The 23,289-nt window shown below is 47.6% G+C and overlaps 1 protein-coding gene and 1 non-coding gene across 3 annotated transcripts in view; one reads left to right on the forward strand and one right to left on the reverse strand.

The window, feature by feature from the left end:
- Positions 1–23,289, forward strand: part of LOC144162575 (uncharacterized) — a 72,977-nt gene that overhangs the window by 6,075 nt on the left and 43,613 nt on the right. For both annotated transcript variants that reach the window (XM_077693164.1, XM_077693165.1), the window contains exons 2-3: positions 4,279–4,384; positions 6,132–6,299. In XM_077693164.1, coding sequence (XP_077549290.1) covers positions 4,301–4,384; positions 6,132–6,299 — 252 coding nt within the window. In that variant the 5' untranslated portion in view covers positions 4,279–4,300. The remainder of the gene's footprint in view (positions 1–4,278; positions 4,385–6,131; positions 6,300–23,289) is intronic.
- On the reverse strand, positions 13,100–13,172 carry Trnat-agu (transfer RNA threonine (anticodon AGU)). The gene has a single exon. It is a non-coding gene; the product is annotated as a tRNA-Thr (tRNA).

Here is a 23,289-nt window from a genome sequence, read left to right on the forward strand (position 1 = left end):
GCTAGCTATGAGCTATCTTTTTAACAAAACGACAGCGTTAGTGATCGAGTCATAAGTCTTGTTATCAATTAGAATCCTATCAACTGTTAGTTTAAACGACACGTTTAGTGGCTTCGCGAAGTCCAGCAACTTTTTCCTAATGAGTCGCGTAGCTGGTGCAAAATCTTCACCAATTGATTGCTGAGAACCCTTCAGCTTTCGCGCCGATGACTGTATGGTTTGTTTGTCTTTGAAGAATGTTAGTTTGGCGATGATGGGTCTGTTCTTTCCATCCACGTACTTTCCGAGCGTGTGAACGCGCTCAAATTGAGCACTGGTTTTGGGAATCTCGAGCTTCTCTGAGCGAAAATCGATTCTTTTACGTTCTGAGCCTGTCCAGTTTCTTTTTGGGTCGTCTGCAAAGCCAAAGAATAGTAGACTGGATCTTCGAAGTCTGTTTTCCGCGTCTTCACACCTAGATGTAATAGCTGCAAGCTGTTGTGATACGTCACTCAAGGAGTCATCTGCCCCCGACCTTGTTTTCGGCGTACCCGGGTTTGACTCGATATCGCCAGAAAGCATGAGGAGCGAATTAATAAGACCGGAGCAGAGGGAGTGACAACGCGACAAGGATCGCTTCACCACCTTAGTCCACTCTGTTGGGCACGACACCGCTATCACACAGCGATTACTGCTACTAAAACATGACGTACCGCGTAGGTAACTAACCTGAAAAAGCAGCGGGGGGGATCACGTCCATGTTTGATGCGGTGCCGTCCCCAATGATGCAATGCCGTGCCCAGGCAGGTGACTGCGTTTATACAGATAAATTAATGACCATTCTGACCAAATAGCGCTTGAGGCAGACAAGAACAAAATTCATTATTGGTGCTGCACATGGTTTATGCCCTTGAACTACACTAAGCCAATACATTCAATTTTCTTGGAGACACGTGCCTCTCCCAGTGGAATACCGTTTGAATAATAGGCTAACCTCGCAAACAACCAAAGTTAAATAATGAGGAGTGTTTCATCTGTTTTTATCTGACTTAACTTAGAATCGTCACACTGAATCGGCGTTTTTCAAAGCTGCATCCACTCTTAATTTCATTCGCAGAAATTTTAGACACGCACCTAAACAATTAAAGGGGCGCATAAAGCATTTCGCCTTCCTTGAGTACGCATGCGTTGTGTGGCTCTGTTACACACACAAATCGTACCGATTGCCCAGTATCCGTTCCGAATCGTGTTGCTTGATTTCTGACCTAAAAGTGCAAGTTTCCAATGAGCATTACTCAAAGAACTCGCTTGGCTGGTCTTGCCTTTCTTTGCGACGGACACGTTTTCGCATTTGTTTCCTTCGTGACGCAACCTCAAACGCACTGCCGTTACTAGGGATATATATTTACAACCACCAAGCTACGTGTGTACTCGTCGTGACAACGAATTTAAGGTAATAGAAATACCTGCGCGTACCCAAATTTCTATGAATTCTTCCTTTTTCGGCACCATCAAGAATCGCAATTGCCTCCCACATCACTTCATGGCAAATATAATTAGGCAACGGTCCATTTATTGAAATATTAAACCATAATTTTCTCAATGCGTAGTCTAGTCTTATCGCTTCTCAAAACATTGTAAACAATTTGTCTTCTGTATATGCCCTGTTTCAAGCCCATATTGCGTCTTTTTTATGCCCTGTTTCATGCCTTGCTTGCAGTCTTTACCACATAACGTGCCAATTGTGAACTTCAATTGTTACGCTTTCTTGTTATCACATTTTTGTTTGCTTCTTAACTTTTAAAGGTTTCTCTGTTCAAAATTTTCTCTGACTGCAGCATTCGAAACTTATACGCGCAGTTCTTTATGCCTTGTAATAATTTGTCACCCCGCCTACCATAATGACCCCGGGGAAATGTAGGTACTGCAACAAATAAATAGAATAAAGTAGACACCAAGAAAAAGGGTGCAGTTGGCCGTTAAGAAGTCTGCTATTGCGGCAAGTCTCATTTACTTGTCAATATTAGAACGCAGTGAAGTTGTCAACATTTCGTTATTCCTGTGTGCTGTTAATACATGACCTCTTAATGAACGAGGGAGACTACAGTAAACGGCAGTGGCTGGCGTATTCTCGCGACTATTCCAAAACAAATATGCCGTGAAAGTGCTTATGATAACTACAGAAGTGCGGCCAAATTTGATACAAATAACATCAGTTCCCCGTCCGAAGCCATTGCAGTAGCTTACCACAAAGCCGCTGTGCGAGGGTAAGGCATGGGCGCGTTCCTAATTAATGAACGGAGAAGTACACTAAAGGGAAAGTTAAAAACAATCGTGTAGTATTTCTTTCAGCTGCGCTTTGGCTAATCGTGTTTTTTGTAGTGCACTCGTTAGGCTTCGCTTCGAACCATGATTACACGCTCGGTAGTGGGAATTTTTCGCTTTGTTACTGAGACCGAAGGCTGTTCTGTCAAGAAACTAATGCATTTTCCCATAGACCGGTTGGCCTACAGAAAATGTGCGGTAACATCTGTGGATAAAGATGCGTTCGGGAAACCGGGCTTCCATTGGGTCAAAACGGTTAGTTCGAAATCACGAAAAACTAATAGTTTTAGACAAAACGATGCCTGCATCCATCACGAAGTAGAGGAACTATAGTATATCTTCATCTGAGAAACTACGCATTGGAATACATTTAGATTATTCGTAGATGCGTTCACTTAGTGAGCGAGAAATCGTCACACGCGCTTGTTCTTCGCTTGTGCTTTGGATCTTTGAAGGTTTGGCGATAGAGTGGAGGCACGTTTAGTGGAGGGTTTGTTGTGAGAAAGTTTTCCCGCTTCTCTGAACTTTCTCATCGAAGAATCGGTGAATTTTGTTTCGCTTTTACTGTAGGTTTTGAGTCTGTGAAATGGGAGGCATTAGGTCGGAAGCCTTCGAGGTGGGAGAGGGATTCAAGCGCCAGGGAAGCTGGAGAGGAGAGGCGTCAATGTCGAGGGTACTTCGCTGCTGGGAAGGAATCGCTGCTATAATAACAGGTAGAACACAGAACGTAGAAGAACATAGAACACGCCCATTCCGCGCCTTTTCTTTAAAGGAGGCACTTCCGCATCGCTAAGATGGGATGATTCGCTTCTGAGTAGTGAGTGCGGACAATGACCACTGAATCGTGACCACCTTGTTCCCAAGAAGCGGTCTTGAATAACCCACTCTAAGCACTAGTCAGCGGGGATTCAACAGCGCTGGTGATGGAACATGTCGTTGTCATTTTAAGGTTTTCGGTCAATTTCGGCCATTTTCTTGCGTGGTTAAAACAGTCCCATCATTTTCATAGAGATATACTAATGCAAGAACACGTCATTGTACTAACGGTGACGTCTTATGGACGCCGCCTTTCTTCTTGAACAATGTTTTACGGTGGTAGTTTTGTACAGCTTTATTGCGAAAAAGATGAGTTCTTGCAGTTCGGTTGCAAGCGCCCAGTGAATGTACTTGACTCGCAAAGTTCACCCTGCAGTCACGCCTGTGCGGCGCTTGTTTTTTCCTCATGCCTCTTCTAGAAAACTTTACCTTGCAGCTTCAATACATAGAAAAAATAGGTGTAATTTCTTGTGCGCTAATGCCCGGAGAAAAGGAAATGGCAGACCTGGATGGCCAGCTCTGGCTTTTAATTGCGGAGCTGCTCAAGCCAGAGTTCCAGCGGCGTGTGTTAAAAACTTGGTGAAACAAAGTGAATAGGACGAAATGTTAGCCCAATAAGTGTGAGCGAAAGTGGTGAGGAGGCATGGAGCCGACGAGCAGGTGTGGGGAGTGCGCGTCGTGGCGCAGATGTCGGGATGCGGAGGCGCGTGTCGTGGATTGGCTGGGCCTAGTGATGACGCAAGCTCTCATGTGCAGGTGTTCTGTTAGTTCAGAAAGACGGCGTGCATGCGACGGCATCTGTGCCAGGCACACCGATACGATGTGAAAATCTAAGTGCGGTTTCCCAAGGAAGAATTCGAGTGTAAGCGAAGGAAGCGGGAAGAAGGGACATATTAAAGTATAGAACTTGCAAAGTTAAAGCTATAGAAAAAGCCGGGTTAAGCTAGTTAAGACCACCACATCCGCTCACTCCTTAGTCTTTGCATCTCAATTGCGAAGGTGCGCCTATTCCTCTTATTACCATTCATAGCGAACATTCCCTGGTTTCCGAGCACGTTATTACCGTGCCCCTGATCCTACTTACCAGTAGATCTTCGTAACTACCGTGTTTTCGCACAGCTCTAACGTAACGAATCCAACCTTTGCGATCGTTCTCAGACAGGGCTCAGGAACTGGCAACATGGATGACCAGTCGGACATAGAATCGTGCGGTTGGGAGACGAGCTGTGGAGATGCACAATATGTCCTGGAAAACCAACAAAAGGTGAGAAAAATGGTTGTGTAAACATATTTACCTTTTTATCCCAAGGCTGGTACTTCTTTGTCAGCGGTTGCAGGCGTAGCAGTGCAGCCGATAGGACTGCTTGTCGAGCGAGAGAGACAACACTTTATTGGGCCCAACTAAGAAGACTGGTCTCATGCTTCTTTATTGGAAGGGTTCGGCCGACCCCATGGGATTCAGCGGCCTCTCTTGCTATTCGGGCCAGGGCCTGATCTTCAGCGGTAGTGCTGTGCAGCGCGGCCTCCCACTGCTCGTCGTTGTGTATGTTTAGCAAATATGTGCTGTGTTGCTGTGGATTCGTAACGATGTGCAGGCACTTCCATATCATGTGTGAGAGGGTAGCCCACCCTGAACAAAATTTACATTTCGGGTCTTATAATTCGGGATGCATCTGATGGTACAGGACTGGGTTTGGAAACGAATTGGTCTGCGATAGTCGTTGTGCTACAGTCTGTTTTCTATCGAGGGACTGGTGGGGGCCGGGATATGATCGTCTGCCCCCCTATAGTAGTTGAGAATTTACCGATACGTGAGAAGTCTGCCGCCGTTCCGAGGAGTTTCCGTGGATGCGCCTGGCAAGTTTGTTCGGTTGGTGAGAGTGCAAGCCAACTCATGTGCTTCCCCGTTGCCTTCCAGGGTAGCCTTTGCAGGGACCCACAGTAGCGTGACTGCGGGGAGGTTCTCCAGGTTGGTTAGATGTCCGAGAATGGCAAGTGGCTTGGGCGATATACCTCCTCTAGTGATGTTTCGAATCGCAGCCTGCGAGTATGAGAGTACCACACCCGACGTTTGGATGCTGAAGGTTGCTAGGGCGATAGCCGCTTCCTCCGCTTCCACCGTGTTCGTAGTTACAATTGTGCCAGCCACATGCTGATTTCCTTGACAGTTGGTTGCAGCTACACACATTGCACTCTTCTCCCGATATTCGGCCGGTGCTGTGCCATATGATTTTTTTTCTAATCTCTGAATAGTTTATGGAAAACGCGAATGCTGGATTGTCACTCTGAGCCTATGGTTTCTTCCAAAGCACACTTCTGCCAAATGATCCTTATCCTTAAAGATGTTTATGACCAAAATGATTCTCGCCCTGATTGGTATATCCCCCTTATTAGTTGTTCACTGTAGCCATGTTTTAAACTAAGTGAGCGTAATGATTCACTGAGTTTAGTTACGTTTTTTCAGCTGGTAATCAACCCTTTTTTATGTGTGCATAGTTGAAATGTGTGTTGTAAATATCGTTAATTACATTGACATGTAGTGCAGTAAATACCGCGTCAAAAAAAAGTTTGTGCGGTGGGAGTAGTGGTTTCGAGCGTCGCGCCAGGTTGAATGAACGTGCCGGGTTAAAATCCCGGCGGCGTCTGGTTTTTTTTTAGCGGTTTCTTTAGTGGCATGGTTTCGTATCCTATTCGCGAAACATTTCTTGTGGGAGTTTGAGTGTTATGGGAGATTTCCTTCGAAACTGCGAGGGGGTTCTCGAGGCAGCGATAATCAATTTTACTTTTTTAAACACGTTTCTCGAAAATGCAATACCATGGTGACACTGTATTCTCTGACAGCCTTCAGCCTCTATGACAAGCTTCTCTATTACAGGTTAAATTTCCGTTGACGTACGCACTAATTTATTGCATATTCTTCGTGCTACAGAGACCTTTTCGCGGGGGGTTTATCCAAAAAATTCAATATTATTAATGCCACAGTATCAGCAAACACAGCTCTTTTATCCCAGGCTCCGGGGGGCCCACAGCCGCCCTCACCACCACGTGGCCGCCGTTGTCGGAGAACCGGGAACACCCTGGTCCAACGGGGCTCCACCTCCTCGCGAAGGAACTCTCGATCCCGGTCTCAGTCAAGATCCCGCAGCCGTTCTTCGATGGGTGGCAGCACCACTAAACAGGTGAGCTGGGCTAACATCGCTTCTCCCACTGCTTGCGCAGTTCCACCCACAAATCCAACCCATCGCATACCTATTAAGCAGCCGTCGTGCCAAAACACTTAGCGCTTAGAGAGAAAAGTTGATGATATATGTGTGTCGAGCTAGCCGAGCTTCTCAGAAAACGTGAGTAGCCCAATCCCGAAAAACGCAAACGGCCAGGAAAGCATCCTCCAGATTGCAGGTCTGCCATGGACACTTCTCCCCTATCCCCAGCGAGCACTCCTCCTCTTTCGGAGGAGGCCAGTGCTTGCTCAAACACTGCGACAACACCACAAATCCAAGGGCAGGCACAGCCAGTTTTTCTTGAGATAAGTGCAAATAGGGGCCTTCCATCGCATCTGTTACAACTCTGCTGAAACAAATTAGTACAAAACTCGCAGAACAATGGCGGCAGATCTCGCATGTGAAAGAGCTCATCACACAGCAAGAAGCGCAGATTGACGGATAATCAACCCGTATTGACCAGCAATCGGCAAAAATAGAACTCCTGGACCGTGTAGAGCACATAGAAACCATCTCACTTCGAAAGAGGCAATCACCTTTTCCCGATCGTGGGTAGCTGAAAGCCAAGATCCTACTTCTGTTAACGATTGACCCACAAAATAACCGGCAGTGTGATACTACAGTTCTGAAATGGAACTGTAGAGGATTTAAAAAAATCAGGACGCTCCAGCAATACTTATCAACTTTGAACCCGCCCCCGCACGTGGTCGTAATTCAAGAAAGTAACGACCCGTCTAAATTACCGGGATATATATATATATATATATATATATATATATATATATATGTATGTATATATATATATATATATGTATGTATATATATATATATATATATATATATATGTATGTATGTATATATATATATATATATATATATATATATATATAATATAAAGTTGCAGTCCTTATTGCCAGTGCTGTTTGGCGTTTTAACAGTGTTTTATAGTGCCGAATTAGGTCTGATTGCCTTTTTTTTTATGCAGGAATAAATATTAGAACATTCAAGTCGAGAAAAAATGCGCCGTTTTTTCCGGAAGCTTCCGGAAGTTCCCCGCTTCCGGAAAAAACGGCACATTTTTTCTCGACTTGAATTTTCTATTATTTATTCCTGCATAAAAAAAAGGCAATCATACCTCATTCGGCACTATAAAACTGTTAAAACGCCAAACAGCACTGGCAATAAGGACTGCAACTTTGATATGTGTCTTTACGGAATCCCTCGTCCCGTACGTCTCTGTTCTACAAAATGCATTACGAGGGTTCTGGCTTCAGCAGTCTGAAATGCCTTTGGCTATCCCCGATTTCCGACCACGTCTTACGTGCGGCCGCTGGGAAAAGACGTTCTACGTCTTCCCGCGGTGGTCGAGGGGCGGCGCTAGTTGACCGGGCTCTGAGCAGTCGTAAATACAAAACCCCGTGGTATAGTCGAGAGGGGAGTCGCCGCGGAACTAGCTCAATGGTAGAGCACCGCACGCGTTATGCGGAGGTTGTGGGTTCGTTTCCCGCTTCCGGAAAAAACGGCGCATTTGTTCTCGACTTGAATTTTCTATTATTTATTCCTGCATAAAAAAAAGGCAATCATACCTCATTCGGCACTATAAAACACTGTTAAAACGCCAAACAGCACTGGCAATAAGGACTGCAACTTTGATATGTGCCTTTACGGAATCCCTCGTCCCGTACGTCTCTCTCTCTCTCTCTCTATATATATATATATATATATATATATATATATATATATATATATATATATATATATATATATATAATATAGTATAAGTAAACAGTCGGATACACAGCAAGAACAATAACAAACAATGTTTACTTACGTAGCGGCAACGGGACTTGCCTTCATCAGAGTAAAGTTACATGATTTTGCTGTCGCAAACATTTTGAACACATTTCTTATATAGGTTTGCATAAAACTGTGAGAAAGAGCGGAAAATGTTTCGGAAATGGGGAGTGTGCATACAGTCAGGCTACGCCTATGTTACAACATAAACAAACAAACAAGAAAAATAAAAAGGGGGGGGGGAGCGAGAGAGAGAAAAAGGGGTCGTGTTAACAATGCAGCGTTCAAGGTTGCACCATGACGGGTCAACGTATGCCGTGCGGGCTGCAAATTCAGACAATGGGGGAAACTGGACAACCGCGGTTTGAAAAGAAAGGGAAGAGTATACACTGAGGTATTCAGTGACGGCTGAGACTGGTTCGGGGGGAAGCAAAGATGGGTGTGCCCCCCGCGGGTCAAGAGAATAGATAGGGGGCAAAAAAGAGCATTTCACAGAAGCTAGCAATTGAACAGGAAATAGGTAGGGTCACAAAAGGTTAAACATGAATAGATCACAAAGAGTTACACATTCTTAAGTGATGGTGGGAACGAGGCCTCCCTCCCCAGGACAAATGGCATTGTTGAGCCGCATTAGGCTAATAAAGCTGCTGTATTAGGAGAGTTTCTGCGAATTCTGATGGCAAACTCGAGGGTAGGAATAATGAACATAGTTATAAAAATTACGAAGCCGCTAATTTTAATCGAGGGATAAGCACGTTAGTTTTCTGTAACTTTCATTAATTCCAAGCGTGGCTGACCCAAACTTATAAATGAGATAAGATTCCCGAACCTCGCGGTCGTTGTGCGTTTTGAAGGCGGATTCTAAAATCGTTGCTTTAAGATGTTCAAATGCATGCCCGGGGATTGTTCACATGTCTTGACAGGGGCAAATAAGGGCAGCTTTTTGAATGAGAGCGGTGATTATTGAACGGTATTCGGAAGGGCGTTTCAGTTTGGCCGATATATTGTTGCCTACAAACAGTGCACTCTAGAATATATACGACATTAGCGGAGTCACAGTTAAAGTTACCTTTTATATTTACGTAGTAGTCTGAAGCCGTGCTGGTGGCGCGCTGTGTAGTGGTCATGCGTGGGCATACTTTACATCGGGGTTTATTGCAGGGCATGCAGCCAGTAGTTGCGGGTCGGTTGATACGAGAGTTAGTAAGAAAGTCACCTAAATTCTTATTACGCCGGTAGACAACGCGTGGTGGTTCGGGGAATATGATTTTTAAGCGGTCACTTTGCATTAGGATATTGTGATGTTTTTTGAGCACGGTTCACACTCTTGGAACGGAGGATGAGGGTTAAAACTAAGTTAGTTTGCGGGTTCCCGTTGGCTTTTTTCTTACAGATTTCGTTACGGTCTAATTGGTTGGCTCGCACAATAGCGTCGTCGATAACTTTTTCCGGGTATTTTTTATTCAGGAGGGCGGTCTTGAGTTCTCGACAGTTTGAGTCAAAGTCGGCTTGGGTTGAGCAAATTCTCCTAAATCGGTGGGCTTGGCTGTAAGGTATTGCTGTCTTGCAGTGTCTGACATGGCTGCTTCGGAAGTGCAAATACTGCCGCGTGTCTGTCGGTTTTCTATACAGTTTAGTTTGAAGCCGACCTTGGAAGGTAGTAACGGTGACGTCCAGAAAGTTTACACTGTGTTCCGAATAGGAATGAGCAAGGGATTGAGCAAGAATGAGCGAATAGGATTCGCTCTCTCTCTCTCTCTCTCTCTCTCTCTCTCTATATATATATATATATATATATATATATATATATATATATATATATATTGTTGTGACTTCCTCGTCTTCACCACTTCTGGCAGACGACGCCGATCACCATCATTTTCATCATGCTCTTCACGAGCTGCCGCATGCTCTCGTGGCTGCGTCGGCTCGCTCCACTTCTGTTTCCATTAAAGCGTCATCGTATCACGACGTGTCGCTCCCCTTCCTGAGCATCGCGCCGCAGCTGGAGGACCCAGAGGTCCAACACATGGTGCTGAGAACCCGGGACTTCTAGCCGACGCCAAGCACATCGACGCACGGAGCCGCGAATGCAGAGGAAACGACGCGGCGCCTGCGATCTTGGCGAGGGTTCCCATCTGCGTGTGACCGAATGGAGCGGATACTTCGACGACGCCTCAGACTACGGGCGCAACTGGATGGCCTTCTAGCGGAAGCGGAAGGCCATATAAAAGGACATCGAGAGGCGACACCATCGGCAGTAAGTGTACTGCTCGACCGAATCGGCGCATTTGATGCACAGATTGAGAACGTGGATGACGCGGTTTTCGAGGAGACACCAGACGACTTGCTAGAGAGTGAGACGTTAGACGCCGGACAGTACCGCGACAAGGTTGTCACCTTGACGGCTAGTCTACGTTTCAAGATGCAGGAATGCCGGTCTTCGGCTCCATGCCCGGCGACCGTTCATGCAATACCAACAGGCAAGAGCACATCCAAGCAAGCAGGCTCTATCGTGCTTCGGCAGACTCCGGAAAACTGCGACCCACCGACAGCGCGACTGCCACCAGGCTGTATATGTGTGGATGATCCCCTCATTGGATTCGAGTTCCCTCCTGAAGAAGCAATGGAGATGCACCAGAATGAGATCTTCAGAGAAGCTTTAACTAGCACACGTATATTGGCTAGCAACGAAGCTGTTGTATTTGCCGCCTCGGAAGAAAGAATGGCTTCAGCGGAAAAATCCGTTTGCTCTCTTTGTGGAACCTCAAAAGAGCTACGACTTCAATGCAAAAAGCGGTCGGATATCTTTTCGCTCAAGTCCAAAATCATCCTGCACTCCAGCAAGGAGGCGTCAAAGGATACAGGAAATCTTCGCGAGTGGACTTCTACAAAACTGACCAAGTCAGAAAGAGAATGCAAAAAGAAAGCACGCACCAGGAGACATCATGCAGTGCACAAAGTGAGGCGACAAGAGAAAATTGACGCGCTGCATACACAGAACACAGCGGAAGTGACGACGCGAAGACTACCAGGGAGGAAAACGCAAAGAAAAAGCAGCAAAATCACGGCCTCACAGAAGGTCCGAAAAGGGCAAGAAAAATTTTCCGTCTACAGCAAATTTCTCTGCTTTAGACAGCGTTCCTTCTCCTATCCTCACAAATCACCTCTGCCTAGCAAAACACCCTGCACAAATTGCAAGAGGCAGCAGGTTGGGCGGTATAAACACCGATGGCGGAGAAAGCGCTCTGGAACGAGGAACGAAGAGGAACGAAGCTCGGAAATTTCACCTGGAACGACTCCCAAAAAATGCGGACTCATTGAAGGATAGAATGCTACTCGAAAAAACTCGTCCAAGACATCTGCAGACTGAAGAGTAGACTGAATAGACTGAAATAGACTGAACTGAAGAGTTGACATCGGCGGACGGGACAGTGTCTTCAGGTCCAACAATCTACGTTTTCTTTGCGGCACTCCACTCAAGCGCCCCGAACCCCGACTTCGCCGTTCCGAATACACCTAGCGTCATCTGTCGGCGGGGGAGACTGTTGTGACTTCCTCGTCTTCACCACTTCTGGCAGACGACGCCGATCACCATCATTTTCATCATGCTCTTCACGAGCTGCCGCATGCTCTCGTGGCTGCGTCGGCTCGCTCCACTTCTTCTGTTTCCATTAAAGCGTCATCGTATCACGACGTGTCGCTCCCCTTCCTGAGCATCGCGCCGCAGCTGGAGGACCCAGAGGTCCAACATATATATATATATGTATATATATATATATATATATATGTATATATATATGTGTGTATGTATATGTATATATGTGTATGTATATGTATATGTGTATATGTATATGTATATATGTATATGTATATGTATATATGTATATGTATATGTATGTATATATGTATATGTATATATATATGTAGAAATAAGGGTTGGCAGTCGAGAAAACCTCGGAAAGCAACGGGGAGGATGTGGTAGATCATTGAAACAGATTAAGAATTTGAAAAGAAAGAAAGAAAGTGAAGAAAAAATGCCCGCCAGGTGGGATCCGAACCCACGACCTCCAGAATACCGGTCTGGTGCGATAACCACTACGCTACCGGCGGGGCGATTTTCCCATTCACTTTCTGGGGTATTTATGTTAGGTATGTTTGTTTCCTGTGCTTGGGGGTGGTAGCCAGCGCCATTCGGACTAATCGGGGTGAAGGGGACCTTCTTTTTAACCCCCGGGTCGTGACTCGAGTGTCTGCGACATGTCCAGAGTGGTCGACCAGCTTTGAACCCTCTTAAGCTCCCTTTGGCAACAAGACTGGCAGAACAGAGGCCCTCGCTATGCATGTAGCGAATCAGAATAGGAAATGAGGGGCTCGTTGAAAATAACACAGAAATAAGGGTTGGCAGTCGAGAAAACCTCGGAAAGCAACGGGGAGGATGTGGTAGATCATTGAAACAGATTAAGAATTTGGAAAGAAAGAAAGAAAGTGAAGAAAAAATGCCCGCCAGGTGGGATCCGAACCCACGACCTCCAGAATACCGGTCTGGTGCGATAACCACTACGCTACCGGCGGGGCGATTTTCCCATTCACTTTCTGGGGTATTTATGTTAGGTATGTTTGTTTCCTGTGCTTGGGGGTGGTAGCCAGCGCCATTCGGACTAATCGGGGTGAAGGGGACCTTCTTTTTAACCCCCGGGTCGTGACTCGAGTGTCTACGACATGTCCAGAGTGGTCGACCAGCTTTGAACCCTCTTAAGCTCCCTTTGGCAACAAGACTGCCAGAACAGAGGCCCTCGCTATGCATGTAGCGAATCAGAATAGGAAATGAGGGGCTCGTTGAAAATAACACAGAAATAAGGGTTGGCAGTCGAGAAAACCTCGGAAAGCAACGGGGAGGATGTGGTAGATCATTGAAACAGATTAAGAATTTGGAAAGAAAGAAAGAAAGTGAAGAAAAAATGCCCGCCAGGTGGGATCCGAACCCACTACCTCCAGAATACTGGTCTGGTGCGATAACCACTACGCTACCGGTGGGGCGATTTTCCCATTCACTTTCTGGGGTATTTATGTTAGGTATGTTTGTTTCCTGTGCTTGGGGGTGGTAGCCAGCGCCATTCGGACTAATCGGGGTGAAGGGGACCTTCTTTTTAACCCCCGGGTCGTGACTCGAGTGTCTACGACATGTCCAGAGTGGTCGACCAGCTTTGAACCCTCTTAAGCTCCCTTTGGCAACAAGACGGCCAGAACAGAGGCCCTCGCTATGCATGTAGCGAATCAGAATAAGAAATGAGGGGCTCGTTGAAAATAACACAGAAATAAGGGTTGGCAGTCGAGAAAACCTCGGAAAGCAACGGGGAGGATGTGGTAGATCATTGAAACAGATTAAGAATTTGGAAAGAAAGAAAGAAAGTGAAGAAAAAATGCCCGCCAGGTGGGATCCGAACCCACGACCTCCAGAATACCGGTCTGGTGCGATAACCACTACGCTACCGGCGGGGCGATTTTCCCATTCACTTTCTGGGGTATTTATGTTAGGTATGTTTGTTTCCTGTGCTTGGGGGTGGTAGCCAGCGCCATTCGGACTAATCGGGGTGAAGGGGACCTTCTTTTTAACCCCCGGGTCGTGACTCGAGTGTCTACGACATGTCCAGAGTGGTCGACCAGCTTTGAACCCTCTTAAGCTCCCTTTGGCAACAAGACTGCCAGAACAGAGGCCCTCGCTATGCATGTAGCGAATCAGAATAGGAAATGAGGGGCTGGTTGAAAATAACACAGAAATAAGGGTTGGCAGTCGAGAAAACCTCGGAAAGCAACGGGGAGGATGTGGTAGATCATTGAAACAGATTAAGAATTTGGAAAGAAAGAAAGAAAGTGAAGAAAAAATGCCCGCCAGGTGGGATCCGAACCCACGACCTCCAGAATACCGGTCTGGTGCGATAACCACTACGCTACCGGCGGGGCGATTTTCCCATTCACTTTCTGGGGTATTTATGTTAGGTATGTTTGTTTCCTGTGCTTGGGGGTGGTAGCCAGCGCCATTCGGACTAATCGGGGTGAAGGGGACCTTCTTTTTAACCCCCGGGTCGTGACTCGAGTGTCTACGACATGTCCAGAGTGGTCGACCAGCTTTGAACCCTCTTAAGCTCCCTTTGGCAACAAGACTGCCAGAACAGAGGCCCTCGCTAGGCATGTAGCGAATCAGAATAGGAAATGAGGGGCTCGTTGAAAATAACACAGAAATAAGGGTTGGCAGTCGAGAAAACCTCGGAAAGCAACGGGGAGGATGTGGTAGATCATTGAAACAGATTAAGAATTTGGAAAGAAAGAAAGAAAGTGAAGAAAAAATGCCCGCCAGGTGGGATCCGAACCCACGACCTCCAGAATACCGGTCTGGTGCGATAACCACTACGCTACCGGCGGGGCGATTTTCCCATTCACTTTCTGGGGTATTTATGTTAGGTATGTTTGTTTCCTGTGCTTGGGGGTGGTAGCCAGCGCCATTCGGACTAATCGGGGTGAAGGGGACCTTCTTTTTAACCCCCGGGTCGTGACTCGAGTGTCTACGACATGTCCAGAGTGGTCGACCAGCTTTGAACCCTCTTAAGCTCCCTTTGGCAACAAGACTGCCAGAACAGAGGCCCTCGCTATGCATGTAGCGAATCAGAATAGGAAATGAGGGGCTCGTTGAAAATAACACAGAAATAAGGGTTGGCAGTCGAGAAAACCTCGGAAAGCAACGGGGAGGATGTGGTAGATCATTGAAACAGATTAAGAATTTGGAAAGAAAGAAAGTGAAGAAAAAATGCCCGCCAGGTGGGATCCGAACCCACGACCTCCAGAATACCGGTCTGGTGCGATAACCACTACGCTACCGGCGGGGCGATTTTCCCATTCACTTTCTGGGGTATTTATGTTAGGTATGTTTGTTTCCTGTGCTTGGGGGTGGTAGCCAGCGCCATTCGGACTAATCGGGGTGAAGGGGACCTTCTTTTTAACCCCCGGGTGAGACTCGAGTGTCTGCGACATGTCCAGAGTGGTCGACCAGCTTTGAACCCTCTTAAGCTCCCTTTGGCAACGAGACTGCCAGAACAGAGGCCCTCGCTATGCATGTAGCGAATCATAATAGGAAATGAGGGGCTCGTTGAAAATAACACAGAAATAAGGGTTGGCAGTCGAGAAAACCTCGGAAAGCAACGGGGAGGATGTGGTAGATCATTGAAACAGATTAAGAATTTGGAAAGAAAGAAAGAAAGTGAAGAAAAAATGCCCGCCAGGTGGGATCCGAACCCACGACCTCCAGAATACCGGTCTGGTGCGATAACCACTACGCTACCGGCGGGGCGATTTTCCCATTCACTTTCTGGGGTATTTATGTTAGGTATGTTTGTTTCCTGTGCTTGGGGGTGGTAGCCAGCGCCATTCGGACTAATCGGGGTGAAGGGGACCTTCTTTTTAACCCCCGGGTCGTGACTCGAGTGTCTACGACATGTCCAGAGTGGTCGACCAGCTTTGAACCCTCTTAAGCTCCCTTTGGCAACAAGACTGGCAGAACAGAGGCCCTCGCTATGCATGTAGCGAATCAGAATAGGAAATGAGGGGCTCGTTGAAAATAACACAGAAATAAGGGTTGGCAGTCGAGAAAACCTCGGAAAGCAACGGGGAGGATGTGGTAGATCATTGAAACAGATTAAGAATTTGGAAAGAAAGAAAGAAAGTGAAGAAAAAATGCCCGCCAGGTGGGATCCGAACCCACTACCTCCAGAATACCGGTCTGGTGCGATAACCACTACGCTACCGGTGGGGCGATTTTCCCATTCACTTTCTGGGGTATTTATGTTAGGTATGTTTGTTTCCTGTGCTTGGGGGTGGTAGCCAGCGCCATTCGGACTAATCGGGGTGAAGGGGACCTTCTTTTTAACCCCCGGGTCGTGACTCGAGTGTCTACGACATGTCCAGAGTGGTCGACCAGCTTTGAACCCTCTTAAGCTCCCTTTGGCAACAAGACTGCCAGAACAGAGGCCCTCGCTATGCATGTAGCGAATCAGAATAAGAAATGAGGGGCTCGTTGAAAATAACACAGAAATAAGGGTTGGCAGTCGAGAAAACCTCGGAAAGCAACGGGGAGGATGTGGTAGATCATTGAAACAGATTAAGAATTTGGAAAGAAAGAAAGAAAGTGAAGAAAAAATGCCCGCCAGGTGGGATCCGAACCCACGACCTCCAGAATACCGGTCTGGTGCGATAACCACTACGCTACCGGCGGGGCGATTTTCCCATTCACTTTCTGGGGTATTTATGTTAGGTATGTTTGTTTCCTGTGCTTGGGGGTGGTAGCCAGCGCCATTCGGACTAATCGGGGTGAAGGGGACCTTCTTTTTAACCCCCGGGTCGTGACTCGAGTGTCTACGACATGTCCAGAGTGGTCGACCAGCTTTGAACCCTCTTAAGCTCCCTTTGGCAACAAGACTGCCAGAACAGAGGCCCTCGCTATGCATGTAGCGAATCAGAATAGGAAATGAGGGGCTCGTTGAAAATAACACAGAAATAAGGGTTGGCAGTCGAGAAAACCTCGGAAAGCAACGGGGAGGATGTGGTAGATCATTGAAACAGATTAAGAATTTGGAAAGAAAGAAAGAAAGTGAAGAAAAAATGCCCGCCAGGTGGGATCCGAACCCACGACCTCCAGAATACCGGTCTGGTGCGATAACCACTACGCTACCGGCGGGGCGATTTTCCCATTCACTTTCTGGGGTATTTATGTTAGGTATGTTTGTTTCCTGTGCTTGGGGGTGGTAGCCAGCGCCATTCGGACTAATCGGGGTGAAGGGGACCTTCTTTTTAACCCCCGGGTCGTGACTCGAGTGTCTACGACATGTCCAGAGTGGTCGACCAGCTTTGAACCCTCTTAAGCTCCCTTTGGCAACAAGACTGCCAGAACAGAGGCCCTCGCTATGCATGTAGCGAATCAGAATAGGAAATGAGGGGCTCGTTGAAAATAACACAGAAATAAGGGTTGGCAGTCGAGAAAACCTCGGAAAGCAACGGGGAGGATGTGGTAGATCATTGAAACAGATTAAGAATTTGGAAAGAAAGAAAGAAAGTGAAGAAAAAATGCCCGCCAGGTGGGATCCGAACCCACGACCTCCAGAATACCGGTCTGGTGCGATAACCACTACGCTACCGGCGGGGCGATTTTCCCATTCACTTTCTGGGGTATTTATGTTAGGTATGTTTGTTTCCTGTGCTTGGGGGTGGTAGCCAGCGCCATTCGGACTAATCGGGGTGAAGGGGACCTTCTTTTTAACCCCCGGGTCGTGACTCGAGTGTCTACGACATGTCCAAAGTGGTCGACCAGCTTTGAACCCTCTTAAGCTCCCTTTGGCAACAAGACTGGCAGAACAGAGGCCCTCGCTATGCATGTAGCGAATCAGAATAGGAAATGAGGGGCTCGTTGAAAATAACACAGAAATAAGGGTTGGCAGTCGAGAAAACCTCGGAAAGCAACGGGGAGGATGTGGTAGATCATTGAAACAGATTAAGAATTTGGAAAGAAAGAAAGAAAGTGAAGAAAAAATGCCCGCCAGGTGGGATCCGAACCCACGACCTCCAGAATACCGGTCTGGTGCGATAACCACTACGCTACCGGCGGGGCGATTTTCCCATTCACTTTCTGGGGTATTTATGTTAGGTATGTTTGTTTCCTGTGCTTGGGGGTGGTAGCCAGCGCCATTCGGACCAATCGGGGTGAAGGGGACCTTCTTTTTAACCCCCGGGTCGTGACTCGAGTGTCTACGACATGTCCAGAGTGGTCGACCAGTTTTGAACCCTCTTAAGCTCCCTTTGGCAACAAGACTGGCAGAACAGAGGCCCTCGCTATGCATGTAGCGAATCAGAATAGGAAATGAGGGGCTCGTTGAAAATAACACAGAAATAAGGGTTGGCAGTCGAGAAAACCTCGGAAAGCAACGGGGAGGATGTGGTAGATCATTGAAACAGATTAAGAATTTGGAAAGAAAGAAAGAAAGTGAAGAAAAAATGCCCGCCAGGTGGGATCCGAACCCACGACCTCCAGAATACCGGTCTGGTGCGATAACCACTACGCTACCGGTGGGGCGATTTTCCCATTCACTTTCTGGGGTATTTATGTTAGGTATGTTTGTTTCCTGTGCTTGGGGGTGGTAGCCAGCGCCATTCGGACTAATCGGGGTGAAGGGGACCTTCTTTTTAACCCCCGGGTCGTGACTCGAGTGTCTACGACATGTCCAGAGTGGTCGACCAGCTTTGAACCCTCTTAAGCTCCCTTTGGCAACAAGACTGCCAGAACAGAGGCCCTCGCTATGCATGTAGCGAATCAGAATAGGAAATGAGGGGCTCGTTGAAAATAACACAGAAATAAGGGTTGGCAGTCGAGAAAACCTCGGAAAGCAACGGGGAGGATGTGGTAGATCATTGAAACAGATTAAGAATTTGGAAAGAAAGAAAGAAAGTGAAGAAAAAATGCCCGCCAGGTGGGATCCGAACCCACGACCTCCAGAATACCGGTCTGGTGCGATAACCACTACGCTACCGGCGGGGCGATTTTCCCATTCACTTTCTGGGGTATTTATGTTAGGTATGTTTGTTTCCTGTGCTTGGGGGTGGTAGCCAGCGCCATTCGGACTAATCGGGGTGAAGGGGACCTTCTTTTTAACCCCCGGGTCGTGACTCGAGTGTCTACGACATGTCCAGAGTGGTCGACCAGCTTTGAACCCTCTTAAGCTCCCTTTGGCAACAAGACTGCCAGAACAGAGGCCCTCGCTATGCATGTAGCGAATCAGAATAGGAAATGAGGGGCTCGTTGAAAATAACACAGAAATAAGGGTTGGCAGTCGAGAAAACCTCGGAAAGCAACGGGGAGGATGTGGTAGATCATTGAAACAGATTAAGAATTTGGAAAGAAAGAAAGAAAGTGAAGAAAAAATGCCCGCCAGGTGGGATCCGAACCCACGACCTCCAGAATACCGGTCTGGTGCGATAACCACTACGCTACCGGCGGGGCGATTTTCCCATTCACTTTCTGGGGTATTTATGTTAGGTATGTTTGTTTCCTGTGCTTGGGGGTGGTAGCCAGCGCCATTCGGACTAATCGGGGTGAAGGGGACCTTCTTTTTAACCCCCGGGTCGTGACTCGAGTGTCTACGACATGTCCAGAGTGGTCGACCAGCTTTGAACCCTCTTAAGCTCCCTTTGGCAACAAGACTGCCAGAACAGAGGCCCTCGCTATGCATGTAGCGAATCAGAATAGGAAATGAGGGGCTCGTTGAAAATAACACAGAAATAAGGGTTGGCAGTCGAGAAAACCTCGGAAAGCAACGGGGAGGATGTGGTAGATCATTGAAACAGATTAAGAATTTGGAAAGAAAGAAAGAAAGTGAAGAAAAAATGCCCGCCAGGTGGGATCCGAACCCACGACCTCCAGAATACCGGTCTGGTGCGATAACCACTACGCTACCGGCGGGGCGATTTTCCCATTCACTTTCTGGGGTATTTATGTTAGGTATGTTTGTTTCCTGTGCTTGGGGGTGGTAGCCAGCGCCATTCGGACTAATCGGGGTGAAGGGGACCTTCTTTTTAACCCCCGGGTCGTGACTCGAGTGTCTACGACATGTCCAGAGTGGTCGACCAGCTTTGAACCCTCTTAAGCTCCCTTTGGCAACAAGACTGGCAGAACAGAGGCCCTCGCTATGCATGTAGCGAATCAGAATAGGAAATGAGGGGCTCGTTGAAAATAACACAGAAATAAGGGTTGGCAGTCGAGAAAACCTCGGAAAGCAACGGGGAGGATGTGGTAGATCATTGAAACAGATTAAGAATTTGGAAAGAAAGAAAGAAAGTGAAGAAAAAATGCCCGCCAGGTGGGATCCGAACCCACGACCTCCAGAATACCGGTCTGGTGCGATAACCACTACGCTACCGGCGGGGCGATTTTCCCATTCACTTTCTGGGGTATTTATGTTAGGTATGTTTGTTTCCTGTGCTTGGGGGTGGTAGCCAGCGCCATTCGGACTAATCGGGGTGAAGGGGACCTTCTTTTTAACCCCCGGGTCGTGACTCGAGTGTCTACGACATGTCCAGAGTGGTCGACCAGCTTTGAACCCTCTTAAGCTCCCTTTGGCAACAAGACTGCCAGAACAGAGGCCCTCGCTATGCATGTAGCGAATCAGAATAGGAAATGAGGGGCTCGTTGAAAATAACACAGAAATAAGGGTTGGCAGTCGAGAAAACCTCGGAAAGCAACGGGGAGGATGTGGTAGATCATTGAAACAGATTAAGAATTTGGAAAGAAAGAAAGAAAGTGAAGAAAAAATGCCCGCCAGGCGGGATCCGAACCCACGACCTCCAGAATACCGGTCTGGTGCGATAACCACTACGCTACCGGCGGGGCGATTTTCCCATTCACTTTCTGGGGTATTTATGTTAGGTATGTTTGTTTCCTGTGCTTGGGGGTGGTAGCCAGCGCCATTCGGACTAATCGGGGTGAAGGGGACCTTCTTTTTAACCCCCGGGTCGTGACTCGAGTGTCTACGACATGTCCAGAGTGGTCGACCAGCTTTGAACCCTCTTAAGCTCCCTTTGGCAACAAGACTGGCAGAACAGAGGCCCTCGCTATGCATGTAGCGAATCAGAATAGGAAATGAGGGGCTCGTTGAAAATAACACAGAAATAAGGGTTGGCAGTCGAGAAAACCTCGGAAAGCAACGGGGAGGATGTGGTAGATCATTGAAACAGATTAAGAATTTGGAAAGAAAGAAAGAAAGTGAAGAAAAAATGCCCGCCAGGTGGGATCCGAACCCACGACCTCCAGAATACCGGTCTGGTGCGATAACCACTACGCTACCGGCGGGGCGATTTTCCCATTCACTTTCTGGGGTATTTATGTTAGGTATGTTTGTTTCCTGTGCTTGGGGGTGGTAGCCAGCGCCATTCGGACTAATCGGGGTGAAGGGGACCTTCTTTTTAACCCCCGGGTCGTGACTCGAGTGTCTACGACATGTCCAGAGTGGTCGACCAGCTTTGAACCCTCTTAAGCTCCCTTTGGCAACAAGACTGCCAGAACAGAGGCCCTCGCTATGCATGTAGCGAATCAGAATAGGAAATGAGGGGCTCGTTGAAAATAACACAGAAATAAGGGTTGGCAGTCGAGAAAACCTCGGAAAGCAACGGGGAGGATGTGGTAGATCATTGAAACAGATTAAGAATTTGGAAAGAAAGAAAGAAAGTGAAGAAAAAATGCCCGCCAGGTGGGATCCGAACCCACGACCTCCAGAATACCGGTCTGGTGCGATAACCACTACGCTACCGGCGGGGCGATTTTCCCATTCACTTTCTGGGGTATTTATGTTAGGTATGTTTGTTTCCTGTGCTTGGGGGTGGTAGCCAGCGCCATTCGGACTAATCGGGGTGAAGGGGACCTTCTTTTTAACCCCCGGGTCGTGACTCGAGTGTCTACGACATGTCCAGAGTGGTCGACCAGCTTTGAACCCTCTTAAGCTCCCTTTGGCAACAAGACTGGCAGAACAGAGGCCCTCGCTATGCATGTAGCGAATCAGAATAGGAAATGAGGGGCTCGTTGAAAATAACACAGAAATAAGGGTTGGCAGTCGAGAAAACCTCGGAAAGCAACGGGGAGGATGTGGTAGATCATTGAAACAGATTAAGAATTTGGAAAGAAAGAAAGAAAGTGAAGAAAAAATGCCCGCCAGGTGGGATCCGAACCCACGACCTCCAGAATACCGGTCTGGTGCGATAACCACTACGCTACCGGTGGGGCGATTTTCCCATTCACTTTCTGGGGTATTTATGTTAGGTATGTTTGTTTCCTGTGCTTGGGGGTGGTAGCCAGCGCCATTCGGACTAATCGGGGTGAAGGGGACCTTCTTTTTAACCCCCGGGTCGTGACTCGAGTGTCTACGACATGTCCAGAGTGGTCGACCAGCTTTGAACCCTCTTAAGCTCCCTTTGGCAACAAGACTGGCAGAACAGAGGCCCTCGCTATGCATGTAGCGAATCAGAATAGGAAATGAGGGGCTCGTTGAAAATAACACAGAAATAAGGGTTGGCAGTCGAGAAAACCTCGGAAAGCAACGGGAGGATGTGGTAGATCATTGAAACAGATTAAGAATTTGGAAAGAAAGAAAGAAAGTGAAGAAAAAATGCCCGCCAGGTGGGATCCGAACCCACGACCTCCAGAATACCGGTCTGGTGCGATAACCACTACGCTACCGGCGGGGCGATTTTCCCATTCACTTTCTGGGGTATTTATGTTAGGTATGTTTGTTTCCTGTGCTTGGGGGTGGTAGCCAGCGCCATTCGGACTAATCGGGGTGAAGGGGACCTTCTTTTTAACCCCCGGGTCGTGACTCGAGTGTCTACGACATGTCCAGAGTGGTCGACCAGCTTTGAACCCTCTTAAGCTCCCTTTGGCAACAAGACTGCCAGAACAGAGGCCCTCGCTATGCATGTAGCGAATCAGAATAGGAAATGAGGGGCTCGTTGAAAATAACACAGAAATAAGGGTTGGCAGTCGAGAAAACCTCGGAAAGCAACGGGGAGGATGTGGTAGATCATTGAAACAGATTAAGAATTTGGAAAGAAAGAAAGAAAGTGAAGAAAAAATGCCCGCCAGGTGGGATCCGAACCCACGACCTCCAGAATACCGGTCTGGTGCGATAACCACTACGCTACCGGCGGGGCGATTTTCCCATTCACTTTCTGGGGTATTTATGTTAGGTATGTTTGTTTCCTGTGCTTGGGGGTGGTAGCCAGCGCCATTCGGACTAATCGGGGTGAAGGGGACCTTCTTTTTAACCCCCGGGTCGTGACTCGAGTGTCTACGACATGTCCAGAGTGGTCGACCAGCTTTGAACCCTCTTAAGCTCCCTTTGGCAACAAGACTGCCAGAACAGAGGCCCTCGCTATGCATGTAGCGAATCAGAATAGGAAATGAGGGGCTCGTTGAAAATAACACAGAAATAAGGGTTGGCAGTCGAGAAAACCTCGGAAAGCAACGGGGAGGATGTGGTAGATCATTGAAACAGATTAAGAATTTGGAAAGAAAGAAAGAAAGTGAAGAAAAAATGCCCGCCAGGTGGGATCCGAACCCACGACCTCC

Source organism: Haemaphysalis longicornis, unplaced genomic scaffold, assembly GCF_048455015.1.
Source record: "Haemaphysalis longicornis isolate Haplotype H1 unplaced genomic scaffold, Haemaphysalis longicornis Haplotype H1 scaffold_12, whole genome shotgun sequence".
Lineage (NCBI taxonomy): Eukaryota > Metazoa > Arthropoda > Arachnida > Ixodida > Ixodidae > Haemaphysalis > Haemaphysalis longicornis.